The 25,039-nt window shown below is 46.6% G+C and overlaps 1 protein-coding gene across 1 annotated transcript; it reads left to right on the forward strand.

The window, feature by feature from the left end:
* Positions 1–1,454: 1,454 nt before the first annotated feature.
* LOC146073476 (alpha-2,8-sialyltransferase 8F-like) lies at positions 1,455–23,427 on the forward strand. The gene is made up of 6 exons (XM_083180658.1): positions 1,455–1,513; positions 12,954–13,040; positions 13,144–13,288; positions 18,660–18,772; positions 19,886–19,969; positions 22,968–23,427. The coding sequence occupies exons 1-6, from the start codon at positions 1,455–1,457 to the stop codon at positions 23,425–23,427; spliced, it is 948 nt and encodes a 315-aa protein (XP_083036784.1).
* Positions 23,428–25,039: the final 1,612 nt, after the last annotated feature.

Genomic DNA, 25,039 nt, shown 5'->3' on the forward strand with positions numbered 1-25,039 from the left:
GGATTGGCCCGGCGGGTGTAGGGAAGAATTAGGCCCATTGCACCCATTCCCAGTGGTGCATTGCAGTGGTGCGGGTAGCATGTGTCGCGTCATGACGTCATGTGGCCAGGCCCGCGGACCTGCTCCCACACTCAGGGGCTGCCCCACTGTTTGGTAGAGATGCCCGGTGCATGTGCTTTACAGATCCCCAGACCTCAGAGACTGCTGCAGGCAGGATCAGTGAGGGGAGAGGCAGTGGCAGGGAGAGGTGAATTTTTAATTATGATGGCGCGGAAAGTAATGTCCACCCCGGTCTCCACACACTCAGCGCCTGTAATTACACACCCTAGAAACTGTACCATTGGGTATAGAAATGGAGGTGTGGCCACGTCCCTTTCTGATTTTGTACTGATTTCTGACCCTCAGATGTTGGAGGGTATGTCATACAGTAGGTGCTAAATATCAGGAGTGGATGTGGAATTCATCAACACATACAAGTTATCAACTCAGGAGCTTTGTGTTTCAAACAACAACACCACACCTGATTTCATTGCCATCATTGAGTATCAATGCAAACACATTCTAACATTATGGAGGAATCTTTAACAAATTACAATCTTAGGTCTTTGGCACAGCATACTGTAAGATGACATTTTTCAGCAATTTTGGAATTAAAAAAACCCCAAGGTTTTCCCGGGCAACGCCGGGCGGGTCAGCTAGTAATATAATATAAGAGTAGTCTTCTTATCTCAGTGGCTGCTAATGCTCTGTAGTGCGAGCTGAGGGTGAGAATGGTTATTATAACAGAACATATAATATAATATAAGAGTAGTCTTCTTATTTCAGTGTCTGCAAATGCCCTGCAGTGTGAGCTGAGGGTGAGAATGTTTTATTATTAGCAGAAGCATAGAATTTGATAGCAGAAAACCACTTCGCCTGTCTAATTTTTTTAGTTTAAAACACAAAAAGGACAATACATTTAAATATCGTTTTTTCACCAAGAGATGATCGTAGAAGTGAGAATTTAAACAGGGTTCAATTGCATTTGGAATTTATTGCATAGGTTCCAAATGCAATATAATCCAGGCAATGACATTACAAGTATTTATTATGCATTGCTATATATTCTTATTTGCATAAATGTATTTTCCTGTTTCCCGCAGTTGACACATTAGGGGTGATCAGAGAGCCATCCTGACGTACTTATTAACCAGCATCCTTGTGTTCTCACGGATGCAGCGTACTAGATGCTAGCACATGGCACTTCTTATCAGGATTGCATGATATCAGATTATATTGCACCTGCTGACGACTGAACGAGATAGTCAGACTCGCCCTGAACCATGGTCTAAACTGTGAGCATGAAGCATCTAAGAGAAGAATGCTCCATATAGTCTGCTGGAAGTGTCCGGATCTGTGCATAGGATTTTACCTGGAGGATGCGGCGCGGCTGGTGGTTCTGGATACTGAGTGCGATGGTCCTCCATGGGTTCTACACCAAGCTGAAGAGCCGGGCGCAGGTCCTCATTCAGTGGTAATGTATTACTTCATCGTAAAGCAATGGTGGTCTGCTTCACCCATAAGTCGTGGTGATCGCCGGCGGAGAGGCGCGCCATCTGACTGGGACACGCAAGCATCTAACAAACACGTGCGCGCGCCCCAGTTTATTCGGGTGGCGGGTGACGTGAACCTTGCCCGTCTCTGCTTCAGGGAGATGGGCGCGGTTGGGGGGGGTGTGCAGGGAGGATGCGGGGACCGTCGAAAGGGGACATGCGGCAAGCGGCTCCATCTGTATGGGCATACAGATCTTAGACTACAGTTCTTAGATTATATATAATCTATCTAGCACCTTTTACAAGATAATAGCTTGAATCTGAATCAATCAGGTTGTACAGTACTTCTTGTTTATTTAGCACGTTCTAGAAGATAATAGATATAATCTGATTGGCAGAACTTCTATTTTATACCGCTTTCAGACCGCACTCCGAACACGGCTTATTGCCGTGTTCGCGGGGCCTAAACACGGGTCACGGTGCGGTCTGAAAAGGGCACCACGGGTTGAGCAACACGGGTGTTCAACCCTGGTATTGACCAGGGTTGAACACGGCTATGACCCGTGTCAACTGCAGTGTGAACGGGTGCCTGGGTCGAGCGACCCGTGTCCCGTTCACAGTATGGAGGAGGCAGCACTGTCCGCTCCAAGTACTGCCTCCTCCCGAGCCCCCGATGACGCGCCGCCACCCAGCACCGCCCCATGTGACGTCACCGACACGGCAATATGCCGTGTCGGTGTCGGAACTTTCAGACCGCATTGCCATGTTGCTCTGGGGATGGGACCCGTGTCCTAATCCCGTGTGCGACACGGCATTTGCGGTCTGAAAGTAGTATTAGTTAATATATCCCCAAATCTACCCCACACCAAAAGATCAACATGCCTAAGTTCGAAATTGACACTATGTCGACACAAGCAATATGTCAACACATGTTCAGGTGTCGACACAAAAAAGAAAAAACACACCTTTTTAAGGGATTCGGTATGAAATCCCGACGGTCAAAATCCCGACAGGGTCAAAATCCCGAATGGGTCAAAATACCAACATGGACAAAATCCCGACATTTAAAATCCTGAAAAGGGTCAAAATACAGACATTTAAAATCCCGACAGGGTCAAAATCCCGACATATAGAATGTACAGGTGAAGCAGTCTACATGCCTTTCAGTCGACAGGTGCGAAGTCGACATGGTTTTTTTCACTGTTTTTTTGGCCCGAATGTCGACACAGTCAACATGGACACAGTTGCAAGTGAACCGCTGCTCCTCGCTTCGCTCGCAATGCTTCAGGCACGGTGCCTCGCTGAGCTCGGCACACTATTTTATTCTCCCACCACGCCCTAGTGGATGGTAGGGCATGAAATACCGCCTGTCGGCACATGTCGGCTCAAGAAACAGTGAAAAAACCCATGTCGACCTCGCACCTGTCGACCGAAAGGCATGTAGACTGTTTCACTTGTACATTCTATATGTCGGGATTTTGACCCTGTCGGGATTTTAAATGTCGGGATTTTGACCCTGTCGGGATTTTAAATGTCGGGATTTTGTCCATGTCGGTATTTTGACCCTGTCGGGATTTTGACCCTGTCGGGATTTTGACTGCATCCCTTTTTAAGTGTTGACCTCATGCGTGTCATCCCCCTGCCGGTGACCTAAAGACGATCGACCTAGGCATTTTCTGTGAGCTATATTGTAATTCCAAAATCTAGTGTTCTGCATTAAATCATTTATTTATATTTTGTTTGTTTGCTATATATTTAAAAGATCCGGCACGCCTGCGTCCCATCTCGGCACGACGTTCGCCGAAGCTTGCTGGGAACGGGACGTGTGCGCATGAGATGCTCGCACGCCCCTTTCACGGCTATGGATGCACAAGCTTGTCTCGGCAAATACCGTTCCGGCAGGCCGGTGGGGCTACATCCACCTGTAAGAAGAGGCGCTGGATGCCGGATGATCCAAGATTTTTCTTTAAAGCAGCAATCATCTACAAGGCAAAGGTTGTTTCATCTTGTAAATGATTGCCGTTTTTAAATAAATGCAGTGTTGCACCTTTGGCAGAGCGGACCCTGTGGCGTAATAAGCCCCCAAGTGGGTGATGCGTTATCCTGGTTGGACAAATCATAAATGAATTGAAAATCTGCTGTTAGCACAAATAAGGTTAGGACACAACAAAGCAACGTCTGCAATAAACACTATATAAATATCTAAAGATGGAGCGTCCCTCATTCAGGCAGGGGATGGCGGTAGATTCACCAGCCACCATCCCCGCCAGCTTTCAGAAGGGGACGCGCGTGCACGAGATGCGTGTACGTCCCCTTACAATGGAGCCCCCCGGGTCCCCACCACCTCGCCGCCGGTCCCCAAAGCATTCCCCCACCTCCCCGCTCCCCCCTGCCCCAACCCCGCCCATCTCCCTGAAGCGGAGACGGGCAGGGCTCCCGTCCCCTGCCGATGGGAAACTGGGACGCGCGTGCATGTGGGATGCTCGCGTGTCCCGCTTCCCAGTGGGGGTGGTCTGGTGAGACCCGGCACTGTATGTCACCACATGCAGCTAATTACTGTTAAACTAGAGAGAGCTCACCTGCAACGGCAAGCCACCTCCTGTGCGGGAGTCCCAAAGCCTCTGTAATAGGACATGTACTCAGGATGTCTCTCAGTGCCGTTACTTGCTGCATGTGCAGGGCCGGATAAAGAGGGTGTAGTCCATTTACCTACAGTCAAAGTCCCGATGGTCAAAATACTAACATTATGCTGACACGGTCAAAGGGCCCAAATTAGACATTCTTGCTGCGTGTTTGCGCGTAGGCTTCCTACAATGTAATGAGCACAGCCCTGATCACCGTATCTATGAGGGTCCTGTTACACTGTATCACTGTCAGATTAGTTTGCTTACTATGAAGCTATAGAACAAGGGTATGCAGGATGGGGGTAGCTAAAAACCACCAACCAAACTGCAAAATCCGGCGCTTAAATATTGTTGGAATAAGGATTTAAAAAACAAGTGGTTATAAATAATGAATTGGCTGCTGCTGCAGGTGTTGGAGGGTCTGCTGGTACCCACACAAAGGATTTAGAACAAATTAACACCATCCGCTGCTAGGTGGACATGTGTCATTTCCTTGCTGAATAGAATGTACACTGGACACACTGTATAGTTATACAATGTATAAAGGGTAGCATATATAGATACAATTTAATAAAAACAAAACAGACATAGATTGCAATTGTAGCAAAATAGTAATAATCACAGGTAGCCCGTTGAATACTGCTCCGTGGGTTTATATGAATTGTACACTGTTAGTTGTGTAGTCAAACGTTGGCGTTAATAAGGGAATTTGCCAAGCTGATTATAGGCACAACTATTATCAAGCAGCTCGGTATTGCTGGGAGGCAGTTTGTTTAAATATCAAATGCTGCACACTAAGATAGAATCCTGCAGTGCGGAGGGGGGGGGGGGTAGACAGGAGCAGAGGTGTTATTTCATATAATGGATTTATTCTTCGATTGTATTTAGGAGAGAAACGCAATGTGAGATACTGAGACAAAATATGTTGCAGACATCCCTGCGGAGGTGAGTAATGTATACAGTGTGATGTCACCAGTGTGTGTACTGTTATATTGTCCCCCTCCCATCTACTGTATACAGAGTTACAGTGTGATGTCACCAGTGTGTGTACTGTTATATTGTCCCCCTCCCATCTACTGTATACAGAGTTACAGTGTGATGTCACCAGTGTGTGTTCTGTTATATTGTCCCTGTCCGCTCCTGCATGTACTGTATACAGAGTTACAGTGTGATGTCACCAGTGTGTGTCTGTTATATTGTCCCTCTCCCCTCCCATGTACTGTATACAGCGTTACAGTGTGATGTCACCAGTGTGTGTTCTGTTATATTGTCCCTCTCCCCTCCCATCTACTGTATACAGAGTTACAGTGTGATGTCACCAGTGTGTGTTCTGTTATATTGTCCCTGTCCCCTCCCATCTACTGTATACAGAGTTACAGTGTGATGTCACCAGTGTGTGTTCTGTTATATTGTCCCTCTCCCCTCCCATCTACTGTATACAGAGTTACAGTGTGATGTCACCAGTGTGTGTCTGTTATATTTTCCCTGTCCGCTCCCATGTACTGTATACAGAGTTACAGTGTGATGTCACCAGTGTGTGTCTGTTATATTGTCCCTGTCCCCTCCCCATGTACTGTATACAGAGTTACAGTGTGATGTCACCAGTGTCTGTTATATTGCCCCTGTCCGCTCCCATGTACTGTATACAGAGTTGCAGTGTGATGTCACCAGTGTGTGTACTGTTATATTGTCCCCCTCCCTCCACGTGTACTGTATACAGTTGCAGTGTGATGTCACCAGTGTGTGTTCTGTTATATTGTCCCTGTCCGCTCCCATGTACTGTATACAGAGTTACAGTGTGATGTCACCAGTGTGTGTCTGTTATATTGTCCCTGTCCCCTCCCCATGTACTGTATACAGAGTTGCAGTGTGATGTCACCAGTGTGTGTACTGTTATATTGTCCCCCTCCCTCCACGTGTACTGTATACAGTTGCAGTGTGATGTCACTAGTGTGTGTTCTATTATATTGTCCCTCTCCCCGCCCATCTACTGTATACAGAGTTACAGTGTGATGTCACCAGTGTGTGTTATGTTATATTGTCCCTGTCCCCTCCCATCTACTGTATACAGAGTTACAGTGTGATGTCACCAGTGTGTGTCTGTTATATTTTCCCTGTCCGCTCCCATGTACTGTATACAGAGTTACAGTGTGATGTCACCAGTGTGTGTTCTGTTATATTGTCCCTGTCCGCTCCTGCATGTACTGTATACAGAGTTACAGTGTGATGTCACCAGTGTGTCTGTTATATTGTCCCTGTCCTCTCCCATGTACTGTATACAGAGTTACAGTGTGATGTCACCAGTGTGTGTGCTGTTATATTGTCCCTGTACCCTCCCCATGTACTGTGTACAGAGTTACAGTGTGATGTCACCAGTGTGTCTGTTATATTGTCCCTGTCCTCTCCCATGTACTGTATACAGAGTTACAGTGTGATGTCACCAGTGTGTGTTCTGTTATATTGTCCCCCTCCCTCCATGTGTACTGTATACAGTTACAGTGTGATGTCACCAGTGTGTGTTTTGTTATATTGTCCCTCTCCCCTCCCATGTACTGTATACAGAGTTACAGTGTGATGTCACCAGTGTGTGTCTGTTATATTGTCCCTCTCCACTCCCATGTACTGTATACAGCGTTACAGTGTGATGTCACCAGTGTGTGTTCTGTTATACTGTATTGTCCCTCTCCCGTCCCATGTACTGTATACAGAGTTACAGTGTGATGTCACCAGTGTTTGTCTGTTATATTGTCCCTCTCCCCTCCCATGTACTGAATACAGAGTTAAGTGTGATGTCTCCAGTGTGTGTTCTGTTATATTGTCCCTCTCCCCTCCCATGTACTGTATACAGCCAGGGCCAGTGCAAGGCATCTAGGTGCCCTAGGCAAACCTAAAGGATACCGCCCCTGTCCCCCCAGCCCCCCCCCCCCCCGCCTCCCAGGCTTCTCACATACACAATTGACTGTTAAAATTTTTATTTGCCATATTTTTAAATTAACAACATTCGTTTGTATGGGCTTTGTATGGTGCTGATTGGCATTCCTTGTATTGGTGCTGAATACATAGATATAGCTTGTCATTTTATGAAGTAGTTGCACACGCATTTAAAAATGAATATACAGAAAACTAGGTGATTCATCGCACTCTTCACACTGTCGTAAGGGGCTGCGCCCCCTTAATTTGTGAACATTTGTATATGAGAAAGATGGTTAGAATTGTATGAAAGATGGCCTGTATTGCAACTTGAGTTATAGGTGAAATGTGTTAAATAGAGAGCATATGATGTGGAAGGGGGTGTGTATTGTTTTGTTTAATTAAAAAGCGGTTACAGAGTAAGATGTACATTGATAGTGTGGAGGGTACAGTGACATTTGTGGGTGTGGGGGGGGCTGTGTGTGCATGTTGTTTAGGTGTGTGTGTGCAATAGTATAGTAGGGTGTTTCTGAGTCAGCGGCTCCCCACTGGCGGAGGACACGACACAGGAAAACAGGAGGCTGGGTAGTGATAGGGGTGTGTGGGCATAAGGGGGACTAAAGAGGAGGGTGGGAGATACTGTGCAGCTTCTGCCAGTGGGTGAGGGTCCAGCGTGGCAGTACAGGAGTACAGGATGGTGGCCCTTAGTCAGTGTCTCCTCCTACTGGGTGGGAGTTCGGGTGCATGAGAGCAGGAGGCTGGGCTATGAGGCATGATAGGGGCATGTGGGCAAAACAGCGTCAGCGATTACCCAGTGGTGGAAGTTACGGTTCAGTAGAGCAGGAAGCTGGGTAGTGATAGGGGTGTGTGAGTATACGGGGGACTAAAGAGGGGCTTAGGGGTGCCGTGAATCGAGGGAGGGGCGCGGGGGGTGCTGTGAATCAAGGGAGGGGGGCGCAGGTGTCGGCGAATCGCGGGAGAGGGCGGGGGTCCGCAAAGCGTGGGAGGGGGCGTGAATTGCGCGAGGGGGGTTGCGAATCGCGGGAGGGGGGGTGTGCGGGGGGTCCGTGAATTGCGGGAGGGGGGGGGGCACGGGGCGCGATGAATCATCTAGTTGGTTATATATTCTTGTAGAAGGATGGTAGGATGTTGCTGTCATTCAGAATGCATTTACATAAACAGTAATAGTAGCAGTTTTTATTCAAGGAAAGGAAAAGAAATGTCGCTATGTGGTGCACCTGGAGATACAGAAATATTTAAAATTTAAAAAGTAACTTTTATTTCATCTTCATAAAAAACACAGAGGTGCGAAATATTGACAAACAGATAACAAACATGAGACACGGACAGTGTAATAAAAAAGGATAAATGTTTATCCTTGTACAGTGTGGCCCAATTCCCCAAGTGGCCCCTTGTAAATATATGTGTGTGCTCCTATGGCACTGCTGGCAGACAAATTGGACACTTCAAAAAATGTATATATCGAACACAATGGTTCCAAATATCTGTCAGCCACTGATAGGTGTTCAGCTGGCTTGTTCACTGCTAACTCTTATTGAAATGTGAGCTCAGCTCTAATGTGAAGGTGGTGCTGCTGATTTCCCCGGAGCAGGGTAACTGGGGACGTGGTATAAATAACTCTCCCTGATCCTGCCAGGGGAGAATAGGCACCAATGATCACCTAAGTGGTACACATAGCAATATGCACAAATATTTTCACCCTTGCTGTAAATGTACACGGGGGCTGAGCGTCTACCCGGCTAGTGAAAGCTGGCCAGAACTGCCACTTCTGAGCCAGGCTTCCCACTACCGCCGGGAGGTGAGCCGAGAGGTGAGCTGACCAGCAGTGGTGGAACAGCGCGGGACTAATTGTGGACAGGCGGCGTGTATGTGTCACCGCCGTCTGCCTCCCGTCTGTTCCCAGATAGACGCACAGAGCTGAGTAGGCAGCGGCGTGTGAGTGGTAGCGCCGACTGTCTCACTGTTGCTCTGTGATAGGAGAGGCGGCGGTGCAGACGTCTAGCACCGCTGCTTCAAGCGGGCTTACGATCCCAGTGAAAACTGGCGTACGTGAGCCCTACCGTCTGGCAGCCAGAACACACAATTCAATAAATCACAATATCAATGGGGAGGGGAAGAGGGGAGTCAAACACACTGAATTAGGTCAGTGTACACTTCGCAAAACGGAGCTTCATCAGTCATTCAATCATACTATATGATTGTGTAAAACGTAGAAATCCAGTGCGACTGACCTTCCCCCATACCCCCAACCCTGTTTTTTAGTAATAGTAGCAGTAAAAGATCTGACTTAAAACACCTACAGTAAAACAGAACAGGTGTTATATATTATACAAAGAATTGGTTGATGATGTGTAGGTTGACGTGCACATAGTTCATAGTTGTCAATGGAAAAAAATTGCTACAAGAAAAAATCAACACAGAAAGTTCAACACATGTAAATGTTGACATAAGTGTGGCACTTCATCGGTGTCCATGTCGACACATGAGAATGAATATGAAAACATTCAAAAAAAGAAAAATAAATCTTCAAAAACTCATGTCAACCTTTTTCATTGTCGACCATAGCCGTGCCAGTGTTTTGCATGTGCCATTTAATCCTGGGGTTGCCGTGAATCGCGCGCGGGGGTGGGGGGGGAGGGAGGAGGTGAGGGGTGTCCGCGAATCACAAGAGGAGGGGTCATGGGTGGATTCCGTGAATTGCGGAAGGGGGGGGGTCGCGGGGGGGGGTGTGGGTGCTGCGAATCGTGGGAGGGGGGGCGCGGGGGGTTGCAGTGAATCGCGGGAGGGTGGGTCGCGGGGGCGGGGGGTTGCCGCAATGACAGGAGGGGGGTCAGGGGTGGGGAATCGCGGTAGGGGGGTCGTGGGGGGCACCGTGAACCGCGGGAGGGGGGGCCCGGGGGGTTGGCGCGAATCGTGGGAGGGGGGATCGCGGGGTGCCGCGAATCGCAGGAGGGGGGTGTCACGGGGTGGGGCCGTGAATCGTGGGAGTCACCTGGGGTGCTGCAAATTGCGGGGGGTGTGCTGCATATCGCGGGAGGGGGGTCGCGGGGGGTGCCGCGAATCGCCACAAGAAAAAATCAACACAGAAAGGTCAACACATGTAAATGTTGACATAAGTGTGGCACTTCATTGGTGTCCATGTCAACACATGAGAATGAATATGAAAACATTGAAAAAGTGAAAAATAAATCTTGTCAACCTTTTTCATTGTCGACCATAGCCATGTCAGTGTTTTGCATGTGCCATTTAATCGTGGGGATGCCGTGAATGGGGGGGGGGAGGGAGGGAGGTGCATACCTCCCAACATGACCCTCTCCAGGAGGGACACATTGCTCTGTTTCTGGACTTTCTTCTTAATTTATGGATTACCATCACCTGTGCTTAAATACCTTTCTTATCAATTACCCTGTTTAAAACAGGTGATGACAATCATAAATTAAGATGGAAGTCCACAAACAGAGCATTCTGTCCCTCCTGGAGAGGGTCATGTTGGGAGGTATGGAGGTGTGGGGAGCTCACCTGGTGTGTCTGGTGAGTAGCTGTGTCTTTGCTGTGTAACATGGAGAGGCAGAGGGTGTCTGGCACTGTGGGCTCACTGGGCTGGTTCTCTGTCATGTGAGTCAGTCATGTGAGTCAGAGGCTCCACCCAGCGTTACAGCTCCAGACACACTTTGAGTGACAGATGTAGCCAAATATATAAGAGATGGCATTGACCAAATAAAGAGAAGGGGGGAGGTTTTTCTGATTTAAATTACACTGACCATCTGACCATGTACTGTATACAACGTTACAGTGTGATGTCACCAGTGTGTGTCTGTTATATTGTCCCTGTCCGCTCCTGCATGTACTGTATACAGAGTTACAGTGTGATGTCACCAGTGTGTGTCTGTTATATTGTCCCTCTCCCATGTACTGTATACAGAGTTACAGTGTGATGTCACCAGTGTGTGTCTGTTATATTGTCCCTCTCCCCTCCCATGTACTGTATACAGTCTTACAGTATGATGTCAACAGTGTGTGTCTGTTGTATTGTCCCCCTCTCTCCCCATGTACTGTATACAATGTTACAGTGTGATGTCACCAGTGTGTGTTCTGTTATATTGTCCCTCCCCCTTCACCATGTATTGTATACAGAGTTACAGTGTGATGTCACCAGTGTGTGTCTGTTATATTGTCCCTGTCCGCTCCCATGTACTCTATACAGCGTTACAGTGTGATGTCACCTGTGTGTGTCTGTTATATTGTCCCTGTCCGCTCCCATGTACTGTATACAGAGTTACAGTGTGATGTCACCAGTGTGTGTTCTGTTATATTGTCCCTGTCCGCTCCTGCATGTACTGTATACAGAGTTACAGTGTGATGTCACCAGTGTGTGTCTGTTATATTGTCCCTCTCCCCTCCCATGTACTGTATACAGAGTTACAGTGTGAGGTCACCAGTGTGTGTCTGTTATATTGTCCCTCTCCCCTCCCAGGTACTGTATACAGCGTTACAGTGTGATGTCACCAGTGTTTGTCTGTTATATTGTCCCTCTCCCCTCCCATGTACTGTATACAGCGTTACAGTGTGATGTCACCAGTGTGTGTTCTGTGTTATTGTCCCTGTCCGCTCCCATGTACTGTATACAGAGTTACAGTGTGATGTCACTAGTGTGTGTTCTGTTATATTGTCCCTGTCCGCTCCCATGTACTGTATATAGAGTTACAGTGTGATGTCACCAGTGTGTTCTTTTATATTGTCCCTCTCCACTCCTGCATAAACTGTATACAGAGTTACAGTGTGATGTCACCAGTGTGTGTTCTGTTATATTGTCCCTCTCCCCCTCGGGAGTTACCGTATTATGTCTTGTGGCATTGTGCTTCCACAATGCTTGCGCATCACAGTAACAAACGCTGCGAATCCGTAGCAGGACACATCAGCAGTGACATCACAAGGTGGGTACAGGTGTCATCTGCCAAGGGGAGACACCATAATGCCATCTCCTTCTTACTGACAGTATCCGGGTGCTGCAATGTAACATTATGTATAGTGTCTTACTCCGGTCAGCTTAATGGATAATCTCTTTCCTCCCCTGTATACCGTTCTCCACCACCTGCTGCAGTGCCAGAACTCAGCAGCACTGCTTGGAGGTCTCCTTTACTCCAATCCTATCAGCCATCTCCCCGCCTCCAAATGTGTCACCGGGAGTGGGAGAGCACCATCCAGGGGAGGGGGGTGGATTATTAGGTAGACATTGTCAGATAGACAGTCAGTAGGTTGGCCCCAAAAGGTCGGCATACCATACCTTCTAACATGTGTAGCCACGACACCAAATGGTGCATCCAACCAACCATGGTGTGTGGCCTACAAATTGAGCAACTTTCGTGAGGCCACGCCACGTTTTTGCCACTGAAGGGGCATATCCAGCGCACTTAGAGTTGCTGGCCATGACCCCAGCCCCTCTGTATCTGGAAAAAGGGCAGCAGCAAGCATGGTTGACTCCCAGCTGCCCTCCCCAACCACCGCCACCACCACGTGGGACGGTTCCTCGAAAATCATGACATTTAAGGGGTAGGACATGCAATGGTTGACAGGATTAAAATGTCAACATTATAAAGGAAGGCATGTGAAAAAGTCCACATGAGTTTTCCCCAATGGAACCCCCAATTAGAGTAACACGTACCCTTGCTTCGGGCTTGCTGCCTCACAGAATTCCTGGCCTGTTTTGGTCACATGAGGACTGGAGTTGAGACCAGACAGTTTGGGTTTATCTAAGTTTCTGGGAAGTCTACAGAAATTGTTAAGTACTAGAGGGAACGTTCAATATTTTATTACATGACGTGATCAAATATATTTACATTGGGTTTCTTCTAATATCTCCCTGCAGTATTGGCAGGAATGACTTCATCAGCTACATGGACGACCTGCAGAGGTGTCCGTGGGATTACAATGAGATGGAACATAACAAGCTCAGGTGAGTGTCCTGTCCAACAGCAATAAATGTACATATTATACAATGAGCATGGATCCTTCAGTTCAGTTATTGTCCTATTTATTTCATTGTGATGTAACTACAGATCAGAGTTTGCAGCGTGCTGTAACGCCTCCGACACATTGCTCGTCACCCAGAACAATTCTCCGCTGGGGCATAAACTGATATATGAAACAGACCCAAACAAACACATCGTGGTCAATGAAAACATCTACGGAATGCTCCCAAAGGTATGTCGGCATAGATACTGCACAATTATCATTCATTCCTGGTCAACAATCCCAAAAGTCCAAGTTCCTTCCAGAACTCTCCTGGCTGAAGCTCCATGCCCCATGGGAAGCCAAGCTCTTACCTTACTCACATTGGCTTGAGTTTCTTTGGTTTTAACCAAATACGAGGCAATGGAGACCATTGTGGTAGATCCCAGTGGTTTAAGAAGTTTTCCTCCAGCATTTAATTCCTTTGAGGGTGCATTTGATGCTCCACAGAATATTACGCCTAATATAAAGTAAACTAAGCCTCGGGATGTTTTGATTTTTATTATTTTTCATATTTATGTATGTGAATTGTGTATGTGTGAGGACATACAGTATATATTTTATATTCTGCTTCAGCAGCGCCCTGTGGGTGTGATTCAGAGCGGTTCTCTAGGCTGCGTATGTTCGGAGCCTAGCGACGGTCAAGAGCGCCTTCATGTCAATTATTAATTGGAATTGAAAGTCTAAAAATTATCCAAATCAGTGCGAACAAAAAAAGGGAGGGGGGTTGGGGGGTGGGGGCTTCTGAGCAAATGAACTGCTAATATTTAAATTGCTTATAAATGCCCCTCTAATTTTGCCTCCCCAAACTACCCTGATAGGCTTAATAAAAAATAACATCCAACCACCTCAAGGGGACCGATCTGCCTAGCAGCAGGGCTATTTTGTAGCCAATCACAATACCAAAGACTCTTATATAAATTTGTGCCTATGCAGACCTCACTTGGGGGACATTCAGACCAGCTCGCTGTGGGCCAAATTCGCTTTACTGTCCGATGTATGGGGTTTGCGCATTTGCAAACCCCCTAAGCAAACACTTTTGGTGAATTTCACACTGTAAAGTGGGTGGGCATGGGGGGGAGAAGAGGAACACCAAGCGGTTTATGGTTGTGCCCACAAAAATGCAGGATGTACCCCTCCAGATGCAGGTATAAATCAAGCTCTTAATCTTCTAAGAATGAATATTGATCATAACAAATCACAAAACCCAGCACAAATTACTCAAATACGAATGAAAATGACTGCAGAACACGCCTGTACAAACCAATGGACCATCTGTCAAACTCGGCAGGACCTACCATGGGCACCAGAACAACACGGGAATGTACTATCATTCGTATTAGAAAACTGCCATTAATTTATCTCAAAATACGCTGAGTTTGCAGAAGCAGGCACGGAATCAGTGAGATCTGTGCAGTGAGTTTGTATGTAAAAGAAAGAGTTAAAAAATATTAAAAATGCCGTGGGGTCCCCCCACCCCTTCCCATTAAATATAACCAGCCCATACTGTTTTAGCCAGTGCTGGTACTAAAAGTACAGGGACAATTTGTGTAGGGTTCCCCTGTATTTCAAGAACAATAAACAAATTGGTATATGTGAATAAACACATGTATCCACACAATTGGAATTAGTTCAAAGCGTTTATAAATTTATTGTTACAAACATATATAAAAAAATAGTTATACCTTAGGTACAAATTTACAGTAAATAATACACGTGCAAAAATAGCAAATAAAAAGAACAACGCATACTTATATAAGGGGTAATTGCAGCAGATGATAGTCCCGATAATTGGCAGTGCTAATAATCTCTCCTTATTTGATAAATACAGTTAACTTAGTCGCTCCCTGTAAACGACTTGAAGATGGTATTTTTCAGGGAAACTGAAAAGATATTCAATGGCCATTTTTTTTTAGACTTTGTGAATACAGTCCATCCTGTCCGTGGACTGCTCCAGCTACACTGTCAGCTGCCGCCAGCTGTTGACGATCAGCTGATGTTCTGAATGCAGTGAGTGAGCTGTCCACCTTCGGCACTGAACTGCCGGGGACTAGGAGTAGTAGTGTAAGGTGCAGGTAGACTCACCCAGGCCGCTCTGGTTTTATCTCTTCTGCGGCGTGTTGTGGCTCCACTGGCTTGTAATTACTGTTTGAGATGTTTGTAGCCTAATATGCTTAAATTGTATTGAATTGTGATGTTAGTATAAAAGGGGCAGATTTATTAAGCTTGGAGAAGAGATAAACTGGAGATAAAGCGGAGAAAAAGGTAAAAGGAGATAAAGCACCAGCCAATCAGCTGTGTTTGAAAAAGACAGTTGGGAGTTGATTGGCTGGTGCTTTATCTCCTTTTACCTTTTCTCCACTTTATCTCCAGTTTATCTCTTCTCCAAGCTTGATAAATCTGCCCCATAGTGCGCTACCAGACCACCCAGGTGTCAAATAGACAGCACCTAGGGTGAAGCAGGTAGCAACTACCCAGTAGGTGTCAGATGCTGAGCAGCAAGGGGTAATTCAAACCCTGCTACATAGCACAGGAAATACACCTACCTGGGCGCACAAGTACATTTGAAAAATTGTATCTAAATAAATGCACCAGGTAGAAACTACCCATTAGGTGTTAGTTGATCAGATACTGAGCAGCAAGGGGTAATTTAAACCCTGCTACACAGCACAGGAAATACATCTACCTGGGCGCACAAGTACTTTTGAAAAGTTTTATTCAAATAAATGTACCAAAACACCAACACGTATATCCCTTATTTTTACATATGAATGGTTTTTTGCTCTCTTGAGAAATACTTGAGTACAGGTACTCTTTCTCACTCCCTGTGACCCCCATAAAATCAGCAGATCAACAAATTGGGACTGAGACAATATATTGAAATCGGTCAGAATATAGTTAACCACCAGTAGGTGGCGCCAGAGGATTACCTACAATAAATGGTGAAAGATAAAAAGAGAGATAAAAACAGATTTTTCAATAATATCTCCATGTGATCAGTCCCATAAAACATGATGAACCATCAGTAGGTGGCCACAATAGGATTGAGTATACCTACAGGACATTAGATATCCTAGATAAAGGAATTTATTTTTCTAAAAGCAGCATAAACCACGCAAATAAGGTCAAGTCTGTCTTATACGTGACACTACATTACTGGCAGTAATAAAAACAAACATTTCTCAAACAGGATTCAAGTGTAATTTTAAAACACTTCATTTCTTTCTCTTTGAGCACATTGGCCCTTATTCTGATCGGTGCGGCCGGATCCGAATATGCGGCCAGGACCGTGCGTGCGAAACCCCGCCTTCCATACGTATCGCCAACTCCATCCTTACGCGTTAAGAAGCTGGCCGAATGGACCGCACGTGTATTTTTCATGGAATACGCCTCCTCCATCTCAGGGAACCTCCCCCATCATTCGATGGTCGCAGACCATCGAATGCAGGACCGAGTGCTCCACCAGCTCCCACAACCTCACAGACATTTTTCCGTGCAAAAGCAGGGATCTGGGCGGGCAGCTGACATCCGGCGATGTCATATGTCCGCCCCCTACACGTGCGTCACGGCCGCATTACCATACGTACGCCCAGCGTTTGCATGGGAACGCCCATGAAACGCGGGGCGTATGCATATGGTAATGAGCCCAAATAGCCCTTCACGCCCCTCTCCACCCCCTGTTCGGAGTGTTCACATTTCATGCGGGATTTGGCCGTACGCCCCGCTCGCACATGCGCAGAGACGCCTCTGCACATGCGCAGACACAAAACATCGGCGGCACGAACGCACGCAGATATTACCGCACCAATCAGAATAAGGGCCATTGTGTGTATATGTTTGTATGTCAATATTTTTAACCCCTATCTTTTGCTGTAACTATGATTCCCATATAAGCTAATTTGGGATTACTAACGATAAATATATTAAAAGTTATATTTTATGATTCAATTCTTTCAGTGCGCTCCCCTAAAAGCAGTCCCTTTTTTCTCTCCTGTTTAAAACTTTATCTCTTCTGCGAAAGAACGGCTAGCGTTGTTGATGCCAGGGCACTGGGGGTCTCCTGTCGATCACTGGCGTGGATTAGCCGGCTCAGAATGCTGATAAAGCGGTCTTTTGGATATATCATGGAAAGCTGCTGGTATAGGGTTCAAGTAAGGAGTATGCATTGACTCTGCCCCTTGACGCGTTTCTCCACAGTATTGGCGTATAGCGGTTTCTTCAGAAGGAAGAACAACAAGAACAACACTGGGCTCTTGGACCAGTCCTGGTTCCAAAAATATTGGGGGGGGGAGATTTAGGGATCCCCATATTTTTGAAAACAGCACTGGACTCCTCTAGTCATTAAGGAACCTTCACAGATGGGGTCACATTTATAGTGGTCCCTGTGGCCGTGGCATTATCTCCCAACCAGTCACACCTGGCCAGGGCACCCAAGGGCTAGAGCTGAAACCTTGGGCTATCCATGGCACACCTGTGTGGTGGATGCTGAGTTCATAGCAATTAAGTAAAAGTATTAATATTTTTTTATACCTGTGGAACTCAAAGTTCCAACAAGACTAACCCACATGCTGGTACTTGGAGAAGCACAAATACCAGCATGCAATAGCATGTATATCCCCTTCACTCGGCGGCGAGTGGCGGAAACCCTCAGAACGAGGCTCGCGAGCGTCTTGTGCAGCCGCACCCCTTCTGCAGGTTGGCGAACGGCAGCGGATGGCGATAGAATCCATCTGTAATGATACGATGAATGTATCAAACTCAGTGGCAAACGCAGGATTTTCAGAAGGGGGTTTCCAGAGGGGCGGAGCAATGCCACGTCAGATAGACCAAATGTATATAAATAATAATAAATATATACAGTATATATATACAGTATAGTGGAGTGGGCTTATTATTCATAATTGTCTGGTGGGAGGACAGCTTGCTTAACTGCACATATCTCCAGTTCCCAAAAATATATTTCTTAGATTTTAATGGAATTAAAAACTAGAGAACCCGACCTACCAAATGGTATTGGGGACTAAGGGATCAGTGTTCAGGAAGCAGAGTAATCTGCCAATGAGTAAATAAAACTACATACCAGGTGTGTGGAGCTGGAGCAGTAACCAGCTGCTGGAAGGCTGATATCTCTGGTTCTGGGAACAGTAAGGACAAGCTACTAGTGTCTCCCAAAGGGGGAGAGTCCCAGCTTTTGGAATATACCCTCAGAAATACTCTAAGCCAGACAGAACCTGAAATATCTGCCTTGGAAAAGCAATTAACAGGCTTGGATGGGGACCACTACTTTGAAGTCAGATATCTCCGGTTCCCTAGGGCCGATTTTTAAATTTCTCATACCAATGGAAAGAGGGGACCCTCAGCTTTCAGCCTAGGGTCCTTAGACTCCTGGAGGGGTTTCTTGGTACTCAGAAACCCCCCCCCCCCCTGCGTGCGCTACTGACACTTGGCAAGCAATGGCCACCTAGCAGCACCAGTAAAAGTGACTTAGCTTAGCTGTGATCATCATCCTCTTTATAATAACTCCAGAAACCGCACCAATAATTATATACTTTTTACTCTGCAGATTTCCCCGTTCCTCGGTAAACAGTATGAGACCTGTGCCGTGGTCGGTAACGGGGGCATCTTACGCAATAGTTCTTGCGGGGCTGAAATTGACCAGATGGATTATGTGTTCAGGTGAGTAATAAGGGGGCTGCAGTGCTGTAGCCACTGACACTAGAGGCATCACAAGGGGGGTGCAGAGGGGGTTAACGCACCCAAGCATCACCCTGGCACCCTGGCAAGGGGTAGCACCACAATGCTGTCTACTCCACAGCGACTTTCAGCAGGGTTGTGCATTCTTGTGACATTCTTCTACAATCCCAGGTTGTTGTTACTGAGAAGGAGAGAAAAGTATTTACAGAATCTCCGGGGGTAGACCCGTATCTTTGGTGGTGCTGGGCATGCCCCCCATGTGATGTAAATAGGGAAATTCCCAGGAGGCCACACCCTCATAGTGATGTCAGCAGGGACTTCCTGTGAGACCACACTTATTGCAAAGCCACACGCTTTCACGCAAGGATACACAACCTTTTGCACATGTGGTCAACATGTTTAATACATTATTATGAATTAATCCATTATTCCACATTTAGCAGCATTATTTTGCGGACCGTAGACAGAGGTACCCCCCCCCCACACACACACACACACACACACACACACACACACTGCCAGCAGATATGTGACTTTATTGCACTTTTTCCCAGCTCTATTCTTAGACAATAAAATCTGCGCTTAGGAATTGTGGGCGTAATTAAATTGCATGAAACAGAAGCACAAAGCAGAACATGTGCCACTTATAGTTTTGTCAATGGTTTTAGCACAATTCCTCCCACTTCTAAGGCCAGTATTTTCACTATGTGCAGCGAATCCTGTTTAGGATTCGCTGCACATTCGCCGGGCTGGAGGATTCGCTGCCAGCCCTCCCTCTCCCCCTATTCAACACGTCAGGGGCTCATTGTCCTTGATGGCGAATTTGTACCCCCCCCCTCCGGTAAATGCCGCAGGGAGCCGGGGGGACGGTGGAAGGCTGGGAGAAGGAGGGCTGGTGGGGAAAGAGGTAGCAGAAGCTTTCGGCTAACGGTGATCGTTGAATAGGGTGAATCAGATTTCCAGTGAAAAGATTCACCGCAGAGTATGAAAACAGCCGATTCGCCGAAAACCCGGTGAATCCAGAGCATTGAATACTGCCCTAAATGTCCTCGGACCCTTTGCGTAACTATTAACTTCTTTGATCTCTCATTACAGATTTAACTTGCCTCCTCTCCTCTTCAAGGACACTGGCAAAAAGTCAGATCTGGTCAGTGCCAACCCCAGCATCCTGGTACAAAAGTAAGATCCAAAACTACTTGTACAAAGGTGTCCATGTACATCTAGCCTCCTTTCGTGTTAAACAGCCGTTCTAGTTACTCCATGTTATGGTATGTCTTTGTAGAGCTGGGTGAATGCTTTACACCATTTGCAAAATGGAGCAAGTAGGACATACAAGCAGCTTCTGATGATTACAATGATATAAAGCATGCCTACAGTATATTCAGTGTGTAACTGTCGCTGTATCTGCATACAAAATACATTTCAGTGTTTTCCAGGAAAACACTTTAACATTTCATTACTTATGCAGATAGATTATACTGTAGGCATGCAGAATACGATTTTAATCAGCAGAATCTGCTTGTGCGTCATACTTATACTGTTTTTCAAATAAGGTGCATGTTAATAGAAGAAGTCACACAAATAGATGTTTGGCGCTACAGAGTCACATTGAGGGCACAAGTTATGTATAGGTGCAACTCGAAAAAATTAGAATATCGCGAAAGTTCATTTATTTCAGTAATTTAACTTAAAAGGTGAAACAAATATATTATAGACTCATTACATGTAAAGTGAGATATTTCAAGCCTTTATTTGTTATGATTTTGATAACTATTGTTCACGTGTTCACAGCTTATGAAAACCCCAACTCTAAAATCTCAGAAAATTAGAATATTGTGAAAGGGTTAATATTGTAGGCTTAAAGTGTCACACTGTAATCAGCTAATTAATCCAAAACACCTGCAAAGGGTCCCTGACAGGTGCGGATTGGGAATTAAAACCAGCCCGGGAGATATCTTGAAGCAGCCCTAAAAAGGGGGGGGGGGGGGGTGTGCCGAAGTCGCGCCCATTTTTGCCGCTGTGGGGGCATGGCTAGTGGCCAGCACGGAGATAGCAGCTTAGCGGGCCGCAGCCCAGATAGGTAGGGTGGTCGGCCTCTTCTGATCTAAAATGTGCCGGCCCACCGGGAAACGGCCCGGTTTCCCGGTGGGCCAATCCGCCCCTGGTCCCTGAGCCTTAAAAACAGGCATGTCCAAACTATGGCCCTCCAGCTGTTGTGAAACTACAAGTCCCAGCATGCCTTGCCACAGCTTTGCTATTAGGGAATGCCAAAACTATGGCAAGGCATGCTGGGATGTGTAGTTTCACAACAACTTGAGGGCCACAGTTTGGACATGCCTGCTTTAAATGGTCTCTCAGTCTGGTTCAGTCAAATTCAGAAAACATCACTGACACCCTCCAAGGACGGAAATCCTCGCACAAGGAGCGGAAGGGAAAAGTGTTGAAGAAAAAGGTGCACAAGCAGCAGCGATGGCCGCAGCATCATGGGGAGGATTGGCAGGAAAAGGCCATTCAAAAGTGTGGGGGGGGGGCTTCACATGGAGTGGGCTGAGGGTGGAGTGAGGGGGTTGTTCTGGTTGATTCACTCAGATACGAATTTGCATCCTTGCGAGTCAACCAGATCCCGCCATTTGCATGTCAGTGGGAACATGAAAGGATGCGGAAGGTGCACGCATGTACGGTTGCTCTGAGGAACCTTACATATGCGTGCACGTTCAGGAGGAAGTGGGCGGGCCTTGATGTCAGCTGCCCCGCCCCTTGAATTTCCATCACAGCCGCATTAGCGTAAGAACGCCCAGTGTTCTCATGGCAACGCCCATGAAATGCTGGGTGTTCCCATATCATAATGGGCCAGCCCATCGCCCCACACCACCCGCCCTCTGCCGGCAAGGATGGGCGCATGCACCCTGTGAACAGTTTGTTTCCCGCACGCACCCAGCACATGCACAGTAACAAACCGTGCGAACGCATAAGCCCTTGCGTACGGACCGGAATAAGCAAATTCATCCCAGTTGCCCGGAGGCAAGATGTATGTTGGCATGTTGGTGCCCCCCTCCCCATACCTGATTTAACCAATTACATTGTTAGATATTAAATACACTAGGTGATTGTTCGTGCACTATGGGCGCTCTTCACACCGTCGTAAGGGGCTGCGCCCCCTTAATTTGTGAACGTTTGTATTGTGAGAAATATGGTTAGAATTGTATGAACGATGCCCTGTATTGCAGCTTGAGTTATAGGTGAAATGTGTTAAATAGAGAGCATATGATGTGGAAGGGGGTGTGTATTGTTTTGTTTAATTAAAAAGCAGTTACAGAGTAAGATGTACATTGATAGTGTGGAGGTACAGTGACATTTGTGGGTGTGGGGGGGGGCTGTGTGTGCGTGTTGTTTAGGTGTGTGTGTGCAATAGTATAGTAGGGTGTTTCTAAGTCAGCGGCCCCCCACTGGTGGAGGTCACGACACAGGAAAACAGGAGGCTGGGTGGTGATAGGGGGGGGGGGGTTGCTGGCAGAGGGGGGGGTGTGCGGGAGTAATGGTGGCTGTGGAGTAATGGTGGATGGTGGGCATGTGTGGTATAGCCCTGGCTGGGCGGGGGGAGGTGATGTCAAGGGGGTGGGATGTGTAGAACGTTATACACATAGAACACTTTTCCCTGGGGGGGCGGGTTTGTGTATCCTGCTGGGCGGGAACGTTAGCTACAGGGGATGAGTGACAGATCTGGCTAAATATATAAGAGATATAGGATTGAGGTTTGGGGGGGGGGGGCAGGCATTGGGATGCCGATGTCAGTATGTGTGTGTGTGTGTGCATGTGGGGGGGGGTGCAGAGGGAGTAGTGAAATGAGGGTGAGAGGGGCATACACTAATCTGGAAAAGGGGGGACACTGTGCTGAGGGGCATTGTTAGTTACTGTACTGGCAGTGGGATAAAGCAAGTTGGCCCATTGGGGTGGGAAGGGGTACTGGGTAGCAGGATGAGACAAAGTTTGCACTTTCGCTCTGGAAATATTTGACCGCCTTGTGTTTTGTTATCTTCCATGATCTGCTGTATTGAGGATGTAGTTCTAGATCATCAACCACCATTAACATTTTTACACCACTGTGTAACTCATTTCTTAATGTGTCTCCACATTATTCCACATAACTAAGTGGCCATATTTCTGCTTTCTCTTGTAGGTTTGCAAAGCTTTACGAAAGGCGAAAACCCTTCATTGACCTTGTGAAGAGTTATGGCTCTGCAATGATCCTCTTACCGGCCTTCTCCTACGTGAAAAACTCGGACCTCTCTTTCCGAGTACTAAGTTCTATAGAAGACTTTGATATGAAGAACAGAGTTGTGTTCTTCCATCCAGACTATCTCACGCAACTGTTTACTTACTGGAAAGAGAGGGGCCTGACTGTGAAACGTATGTCCACTGGGCTCATGCTGACCAGTGTGGCTATTGAGCTCTGCAAGAAGGTGACACTGTACGGTTTCTGGCCATTCCCCCAAGACTTAGAAGGATACATGATCCCCCATCACTACTATGACAACATCTACCCAAAATCAGGCTTCCATTCCATGCCCCGAGAGTTCTATTTCTATACAGAAATGCATTTGAAGGGGGCATTGCGTCTAAAACTTGGGAAGTGTTAACTTAGGATTGTGGTTTTATGTCAAATTTGTTCTAAAAAAGAGAAAACTCAAGTCATTATCTATGGCAGAGGTTCCTGAAGGCATCTTGATGGTCCAGGTTTTAGGGAAAACCATGGGTGAGCACAGATAGTTAAACCAAATTGACTTAATTAAGTCACATGTGCCCAAACTTGGGCATCCTTATAATCTAGACCAGGCATGTCCAACCTGCGGCCCTCCAGATGTGCTAAAACTACACATCCCAGCATGCCTTGCCACAATTTGGCTATTAGGGAAGGCTAGAATGATGGCAATGCATGCTGGGATGTGTAGTTTTAGCACATCTGGAGGGCCGCAGGTTGGACATGCCTGATCTAGACCATTTTGGTGCCTTGCCGACAGAGTTTAGGAGCCTCTAATCTAAATTATATTACAAGTATGTAAGAAATTACAAAACAGCCTACTTGTACGTATTAGTCATCATAGCCCTGCCACAATCATTAGTAATCATGGGGCGTAATTTCAGACCTGATCACTGCTGAACAAATGTGAGCGATGAGGAAGACGACGCCTTGCTATTGGGAAATCCCACCTTTTGAATTAATATGTACGCTGTGTGAACAGGTGTGTACGTCTAGCAAACGAAAATGACCAAAATTCTTCGTAAGATGCTCGGCATAGCATGACTTTTCCACTGGGCGCCAGTCATCGCAGTCTCAGAGTAGCCAGATTAACAAAAAACACATTGTTCCCCCCATCACACTGAATGATACCAATAACCAGATGCAAACGCTACATGATAATAGAATTCAGAGAACTCGGTTACATATATTTATGCATATGTATGAATAAGCCCCCAAGCCATCGTCAAGGCTTATCTGTGTATTGGGGTTCCCTATTGCTATATCTAGATACGGCGTGTGGTGGAACATGACCATGCCAGCATTCTGTGGTGTATTTTGTGGCGCGATGTGGCAATGCCAGCGTCCCGTGGCAGATTTTTCTCCTGCCTGTTTCTGCGTTTCAGCAAGAGAATTGCAGAATGCCGGAGATAACAGGATATTCTCACTTACAATGCGCGGCCTGTATTTACATCGGAACTGTATACCCATACTACTGTATGCAGCGGACATAACCGGACTGTAGGGTAGACAATAATAAGATGTTATATGGAATTATCCAAAGGGGTTATTCCACTAGGGGTTACGATGTGTGCCATTGGGTTAAATAGTCGCTCGTGTTATATAAATGTGTGTTTGACAGTATGTTGGATAGTCTGTTCCTGGACCTGCCTGTGACTAAGTCCTCCCAGATGTATACAGTATGTCCTGATTTTCGTGTCATGGCTGTATATTTGTAGAGGGATGTATGTGACACAGCTGGACATAGAGGGGTTGCTGGTGGACTGTCTAGGAGTAAAAGCCACCCAACATAGATTAGACTCTGTTGATAAGTGTGTCTTGTTCTTACAAGAATCAAAGGAAAAGTAGTTGCCCCACAGTAAGGGGGGGGGGGTCATTAATACAGGCTGGGGGGAGTAGAGATGAACCAGGCTCTCTATCTGACATTTACACCCCACCCCCCAATACCAAAACAATAAGGTTATTTAATTCCAAACCAAGGTCTGTTGATC

The sequence above is a fragment of the Crinia signifera genome, chromosome 4 (genome assembly GCF_055691185.1).
Source record: "Crinia signifera chromosome 4, ASM5569118v1, whole genome shotgun sequence".
Lineage (NCBI taxonomy): Eukaryota > Metazoa > Chordata > Amphibia > Anura > Myobatrachidae > Crinia > Crinia signifera.

What these genes read in the sequence shown, in the direction of transcription:
- LOC146073476 (XM_083180658.1), top strand. Translation starts at nt 1,455, where the DNA reads ATGGTCCTCCATGGGTTCTACACCAAGCTGAAGAGCCGGGCGCAGGTC. An exon ending in TCTACGGAATGCTCCCAAAG is followed by an intron (nt 13,289 to 18,659) that starts GTATGTCGGCAT and finishes TTTACTCTGCAG; the next exon opens with ATTTCCCCGTTCCTCGGTAA. An exon ending in CAGATGGATTATGTGTTCAG is followed by an intron (nt 18,773 to 19,885) that starts GTGAGTAATAAG and finishes CTCTCATTACAG; the next exon opens with ATTTAACTTGCCTCCTCTCC.